The sequence below is a fragment of the Diplotaxodon limnothrissa genome, linkage group LG4 (assembly GCF_057381915.1).
Source record: "Diplotaxodon limnothrissa isolate DT_005_m linkage group LG4, D_limnothrissa_male_GT1.1, whole genome shotgun sequence".
Classification (NCBI taxonomy): domain Eukaryota; kingdom Metazoa; phylum Chordata; class Actinopteri; order Cichliformes; family Cichlidae; genus Diplotaxodon; species Diplotaxodon limnothrissa.
In genome coordinates this window covers 10,515,290-10,522,566 of record NC_140599.1, presented here as the reverse complement: position 1 = coordinate 10,522,566, position 7,277 = coordinate 10,515,290, and the positions used below count along the sequence as shown (strand labels likewise).

Genomic DNA, 7,277 nt, shown 5'->3' with positions numbered 1-7,277 from the left:
CTTGCTTTATACAGGACTTTACCCACACCTGAACCTCGTTAGTCGCTACCATTGAAACAAATAGGTCAGACCAAACAATACAATTCTAAACAAAGCTAAATGGTTTGAAAAGTAAAACATTGCATACAATATAACTAAAAAGGCAACTTTAAAGAAAATAAACAATACTATACAAAATGAAAACCCTTCATTTGGTTACACCCAGTGATGCAATCAATGACCTCATGACTCTATATAAACAGGAAGTACTGGGGCGGCCCTTCCCATATACCTGTCTTAAATATAGGACCTGAATAAATGGACAAACATGGTAAGTATAACCAAAGTAACATAAAGAAACATAATTTACCAGACATTTGCCTGTGAACAGGAGAAAATTCAAATGACAGTTACACCAGCAATGTCTAAATTAAAGCATTATGGCTGAAGGTAAAATAACAAGGAAATAAATGATCAATATGGTTAAGGGACAAGTAGTAAATGAGTTCATGCCTAACCACTTTGTCACATTAGCTTACACCATCAGGTTAAAACGAATAAAGAAGTCACTGTTTCCTGTTGGCTCTCTGCCAAAACTCATGGAGGCTTAAAGCCACTCCTCTATAAGAGGAAATACGTGTCAAGACACCATTTACCATTTGTTCACTTTCAATACAATTTCACACCCATTACAAAGTCATATGCTTATTTATAAAATAAAGGACTGCAATGTTATGATGTAGTTTTTGCAGTTACTGTGGTTTTGGCAACTTGAAGTTAGTCTTTAATTTAGTTAGTTGCACCGGAGGAATACTCTAAAATAATGGAAATTTACTTTTTCCTTAATTCAAAAAATTCTGTTGGACAGTAAATTAAAATACAGTTATTGTAGCTTTAAATTTACATGAAGTCTTATTTTTGAAGATATTTATGTTAAAAAAAAAAGTATTTACATGTGTAAAACCAACAACAAACAGGGTGATTGCTGCATATTTGAGGTCTGAAAACTTTCAACTGGTGACATTTAAACATTAAATCTTAGTGTTGAACAGCCAAATAAATTAGATGTGGAAGTCTCTTTCATTTGCTGGCAGTTCAATGTCAAATTAATTTGAATGATTAAACATTCTTGGTGTGTGTTTGGTGTTCTAATAGCTGCAGTTCCAGCAGAATAAAAGAGATTTGGCAGCAGATTAGACTCAAGTATAGAACGTGTAGTCTAAGGAGCTCGGAAAGAAAAGCATCTAGACTTCTTTTAGGTCCAGACACTTTTCTTTCTGAACCTTCACAGACATATAGAAAGTGAACTTTTCTGCATGAACTTTGTGGCTTTTGAGTTTAGTTGCATTACACTTGAACTGCTGCCTACTGCCTAACAAAAATATTTTCTTTTTTCTTTATCTCATCTGCCTTTGCGTTTTGCATTTGGGCCATGTTTCTTGCTGCAAACTGTGACAGCACCTTTGTACTTGCCCTGCCCCCAGAGATAACTGGGTAACAGTTGAGATTCTTCTTGTGCAACAGATCCAGACTTGCTTGTTTTCTGCAGAGTCACCGCGCAAAGTAAGTAAACCTGATAAACTACCTAAAACTCCAAAGTAAACTGTATAAAAATTATTTTGTCATTGTCAAATAGTTCATTATTTGACAATGACAAATTTCTATGAGTGCTGTGTTAACATGTGTGCTTTGAATCAACAAACAGTGTCAAGCTGAAACTGGTTTTGGTGCGTTTGCTCTGCTGCTGTGCTACTACTCATCCTTTCATATTTGCCACTTCAGTTGGTCCTTGTGCATTTTAGTAAGTTTGTAGTCTTACTGATAGCACTGTCTTATATGCTTTATATTATGGTTATGAGTGCAGTCGGTCCTATTTGATGCTTAAATGGTGTATGAATAGTTTAGCATTAAATATTTTACTATTTTGGATTGAGTTATTTTCACAGTGGTACTTTGTGTTGGGTATACACCCTCTAAAAAACACAGAAACTACAAATAGATTTAAATTTGAAGTAAACTTGCTTTAATAGGAAGGTAAACAAACTTCCTTCTTTTCTTCATTCTTCAGCTGTAAATAAGCAGAGATGGCAGAGCTGATGGAAAATGAGGTAGTGAGGGCTTTCAGTACATATGCAGTTATTGTTGTTGTGAAGATGCTACTGATGGGGCCAATGACTGGATACTACCGCTTCACCAGAGGGGTGAGTTCAAATGCCAGCATGTTCTACATTTTGGGTATTTCTCTGTAACATTAGCTTAGTTGCTTTTTTGTCCTGGTTTTATAAAACTGCAAGTTCAAAATTTACAAGACTCATGTTGGTTTAAGAAAAATAAAGAATTACATAACTAAAGAATAAAGAAATGCATAACTGCTCCCGAACCATCCTCACTTCTCAGTGTTGATCCTTTCAACCTGATATATTATTGTGATAAGTCCTGGTAGAAACAAACACTTGTATTCTCTATTTTTTAAAGTCTTTCTCTAATGAAGAGGATGTAGCCAGAAAGTCTGCAGAGGAAAAGAAGAAGCTGCTGAAAACTCACCCAGATGTAGAACGAGTTCGAAGGTGAGATAATCTGGCCCTAAAATTCAAATACTACAGAATCCTGATGTGTCTTTAGAACACAGGTGTCGAACTCCAGGACTCGAGGGCCAGTATCCTGCAGGTTTTAGATGTGTCCTTGATCCATCACAGCTGATTTACATGGCTAAATGACCTCCTCAACATGTCTTGAAGTTCTCCAGAGGTAATGAACTAATCAGGACACCAGCCCTCGAGGCCTGGAGTTCGACGCCCCTGCTTTAGAACAACGGTTGATCTAAAGAAGTTAAGAAAATATCATGTTTGTTTGTTTGGGGTTTTTTTTTTTGGGGGGGGTTGTTTTAGGGTTTTAGGGCGTGTTTGATATTCTTTGGACAGACACTACCAAAAAACATAAATGTGTATAATAAATTGTGTAAATTAGTCGTGCCTACTGTTACTAATAATGTGGCCATCGCAGTTTCTAAACCTCTGTTTGTTTTGTCCTCTAGGTGTCACCAGAATGACCTGGAGAACATTATTCCCTTCGTGATTGTCGGCCTCCTTTATGCTCTGACTGGACCCGAGCTTTCTGTCGCTCTTCTTCACTTTCGCATTTTCGCTGGCGCTCGGATCTTCCACACCATTGCCTACATTGGCGCTCTGCCTCAGCCGAGCAGGGCTCTGTCCTGGGTCGTGGGCATGCTGGTCACCTTCTCAATGGCTTACAGAGTGCTCAACACAGTTCTTTTCCTGTAGAAAACATGCTTGCCCATAGAGCTGACTTTCTTAAAGACATATGCATGTGTTTACTTTTCTCTTGCTGCATCAATCTGTGAGCTTGACAAATAAACATTCTTTGCATAACCTTTTGTTTGTTGGAAATGAACAAAATGTGTGTGGGTTTTCTTAAGGTACTGAAGAATAGGGCTGGGTATCATCACTGATTCCTATAACTGATTTACAAGGTCCCGATTTGATTCGATTTCTGATTCAATTTAATTCACTTTTGACTCAGTCAGAAATATTATAATTATGATCATTTATCTGCACATATCCATATTTTTATATCTATGTATAAAAACAAAGCTTGACTGCGTTCGAGCTGTCTTGGGGGGGGGGGGGGGGGGTTACAGTACTTGTGTTTACATGTTTATGTGGAATCTTTTTACATACTATCATTTACTGTTTTAGCTGTTTGGCGGTTGTTGATATAGTTTTGTGTGGCAGACATGTGGTCTCCGGCCTGCTGCAGAGGCGGGGTGAACAGGTGTGCCTGGCGAGGTGATTAACTTTTGCAGTGACATTCGACGAGGCAGTGGTGTGTGCGTGATGGCTGAACGGGAGTGTCTGTGTCCCATGCCAGTGTGCTGAAACCACAGTTGGATTATTGTAACAATAAAAGCGCTGTCACCACATGGACCGTGTTGTGCGTCCTTGGGAGGGTCCGAGATCACATTGGTTCCAAAATCCAACATTCCCGCCTCCCTCCATTGTGGATGTTGCTGCATTGCAACAGCGCTTTGCTGATGTGTTCTACCCCCTACCCGGCCGTACGTCTCTCATGGAGCACCATTTTGATATGCAGCCTGGTGTGATGGTGCATTCATGGCCCTACAGGCTGCCTGAACATAAAAGACAAGTAGTTCAGTGGGAATAGAGCGAAATGCTGAAGTTGTGAGTAATAGACGAGTTGCACAGTGCGTGGTGTAGGCCCATTGTTCTGGTCGTGAAGGAGGATGGTTCTATACTGTTCTGTGTCGATTATCACAAGGTGAACGAGGTGTCACGTTTTGATGCGTACCCAATGCCCAGGGTCGATGAGCCGCTGGACGAGTTGGGCACTGCTCGCTTTTTCACGACACTAGATTTGATCAGTGGCTACTGGCAGATTCCCTTGTCTGCAGTCCAAGGAAAAAACGGCCTTCTCCACTCTTTACAGTTTGTACCAATTCGTTACACTTTCGTTCGGCTTGTTCGGGGCCCCTGCCACCTTCTAGCGTTTCATGGACCGGGTGCTGCGGCCATATGCTGCCGCCTACCTAGATGATGTAATCATCTACAGTGACATGTGGGCGGAGCATGTGTGGTGGGTGGCTGCGATCCTGGAGTCTCTGAGGCAGGCAGGGCTCACGGCCAACCTCAAGAAGTGTGCAGTTGGACGTATAGTATTTGGGGTACCACTTGGGGTGCCCAAGCTGGCCGGCTACTGTTGCCGGTTTGTGTTGAGGACCTCACCAACCCCTTAACTGATTTCACCCGGAAAGGTGCCCCGGACCTGGTCCAGTGGACGAAGCAGTGCCAATGCGGCGTTTGTGCAGGTAAAATGGACTCTCTGTGGGGAGCCGCTGCTGTTCACGCCTAACTTCTCCCTTCCTTTTCTCCTGCAGACAGTTGCCTCGAACAGAGGACCGGGGGCGGGGGGTCTCTGGCCTGCTGCTGAGGATGGGTGGCACAGTGAGCTCCCAGGGTGGCGTGGAGGCCGGGTGAACAGGTGTGCCTGGCGAGTGTTGTGCGTTCTTGGGAGGGGTCCGACGTCACATTTCGTGAGCTTTAACCTGAAATTTTGGCATTCCTGGCAATATACATTTATATTTTAAGAAACTGATTTGAATAGGGAAATCAATTTTTTAAACCCACCCCTACTGAAGAAGTGTTAAGACAGAAGTGCAACTTTTTAAGTGTGCCACACTGTCTTTGAATCATATCAAAGTGAATATGTTAAAAGTGTTGACAGGTAATTCATGTGTTTTAAAATAACACAGCTTTCTAATTCTCTGTGTGATGTATGAGCTGTACTGTGCTACAATAGCAGGGTGAAAGTAGATTACAAAACAATAGAATGCATTCCAAAGATTTGTATCAAATTGACCTTTGGACTGGCTTGTGCTGGTAAATTCAAAGAGAACTTGCTATTATGCTGCACTGAGCTATGAACTAAGTACTTTCTACTGTTTGTACTTTTAACTCTCAGTAAAGTAGAAGTAAATATACTGACCATGCTTTCGTTTTACTACAATTTTAATATAAAGAAAAATACTGTGGGAGTAAGTACAAATTACTAATGCTTCAGATACCTTTTGCATCATGAAAAACACAGAAACTAAACAAAATGACCTAGTAAGCGTCTAAAAGTTTCCTCCAGACTAAGTTGGTGGTGGTCTGAATTGATGGAGGTATCATGTGACGCAGAACGGGAATTTTTCCTTCTCCTGTCCTTAAGATGTGAGTACTCTCAGACTAAGTACTCTCTTCCTTTCAAAAAGAGTCAGTGCAAAGCTTACTATCCTCCTACTCCACTTTAGTGACTGTCAAGAGGCTGCCAGAGAACAGTGGTTAGAGTTAAACATGATGGATGAGTGGAAAGGACTGCTACACTGTCTGCTGTTCTGTGAGAAAATAGCTAAATTAAATTTAGATTAAATGAACATGTCATATGCTGGCCATGTGAAGCAGGCAAGAGAGGACCCAAACGCAGACTCAAGGAGGCAAAACATAAACTCAAAAGGCAGCTTTATTGCTGAACATCAGGAAATAGAAAACTAATTAAATTTGGAATGTACATGAAAAACAGGCAGGAAGGCAGAACACAGGGCAGGGAATGACGGGCCTGAGACATGAGCACCGAGAGGGGGAGACGCAGGATGAGAAATAGACAAACCAGCAATGAACAAGGAAGACGCAGGGCTTAAATACACAAGTAGAAAAAAAAGAGGATGGGGAACAGGTGAGAATACAGCCGGGACGAATCTGACATGACGAGACACGAGGACGCAAAACTCAATACACTGGCTGTCAAAGTAAAATAAAAAATGCGCGACAGAGACGCAGACTAAAAATAACATGGAACTGAGGAAAGGTACATTAACAATACATAAAGACTAGAAATCAGAAGGTGGTAAACAACGTAGGGAGCTGGAAATACAGACACCCCCCCCAAACTGAACAAATAAATAAAATAAAAAAAATTCATGTATTAAGCAGTTAGATTATTAAACCTCTTTACTATCATTAATAACACAAGAATAAAATTTCGTGTTGTCACTGATTGACAATTCAATAAATGTGAATGTAAAGAAAAACAATGCAATCATTTGCAGAACTACTAAACTGACAAAATGTTGCATTTTAAGAAAACGATTGGCTTTTTTTTACCTTTTATGGCAATAACATGTCTCACAAAATTTGGGAATGGGGCAACAAAGGGTTTAAAATTAATTGGTAGTCAAAATAAACATTTTGCAACGAATTAGGTTAACTGACAACAGGTCAGTAGCATGAATAAGACAAGATCATCTAAGAGAGATTCAGACTATAGGCAGACATTCACCAGTTCATCAAAATGTCAATTTTGACAAGATACATCACATAGCAGCTCTTTTCTATATTATCTATGCTTCATATCATAAAATATAAAATCATTCAAACACATAATTGTCACTTTTCTTTAAAAATAATAAATAAACTAAATTCTCCTTTATTAAAACTGTTTCCTCTTCCAGAAATCCTTTGGTAGTGATATCGTTTTAGTAACCTTGATATATTTACCTTTATTTCTCTTCTACTGTAAATTCTCAAAACGACCGTTTTTGTCTGTATAAGCATTCCTTTCAGTAAAGCAGGTTTCTGTGTATTGGTCTAATCACCTATTCACTGCCCACATTATAAATTTAAATCACTAAGATTATGTAACTGTCATTTTACACAGTTTAATTTGTAAAAATGCCGCATGAACATAGCTGCTGTGATTTTCAGCAGAGTTGGAACTGTGCTGAT

The 7,277-nt window shown here is 39.9% G+C and overlaps 1 protein-coding gene across 2 annotated transcripts; it reads left to right on the top strand.

Annotated features, from left to right (window-relative positions):
• The first annotated feature begins 1,479 nt into the window (after nt 1-1,479).
• Nucleotides 1,480-3,383, top strand: mgst1.2 (microsomal glutathione S-transferase 1.2). Of its 2 annotated transcripts, XM_085352144.1 has the most exons (5): nt 1,480-1,542; nt 1,685-1,780; nt 2,048-2,180; nt 2,455-2,546; nt 3,014-3,383. In XM_085352144.1, the coding sequence occupies exons 3-5, from the start codon at nt 2,064-2,066 to the stop codon at nt 3,258-3,260; spliced, it is 456 nt and encodes a 151-aa protein (XP_085208270.1). In that variant the 5' UTR covers nt 1,480-1,542; nt 1,685-1,780; nt 2,048-2,063; the 3' UTR covers nt 3,261-3,383. The 2 variants fall into 2 exon arrangements, with proteins under 2 accessions (XP_085208270.1, XP_085208271.1); XM_085352145.1 differs by lacking the exon at nt 1,685-1,780 and having other exon boundaries at nt 3,014-3,382.
• The last annotated feature ends 3,894 nt before the right edge of the window (nt 3,384-7,277 follow it).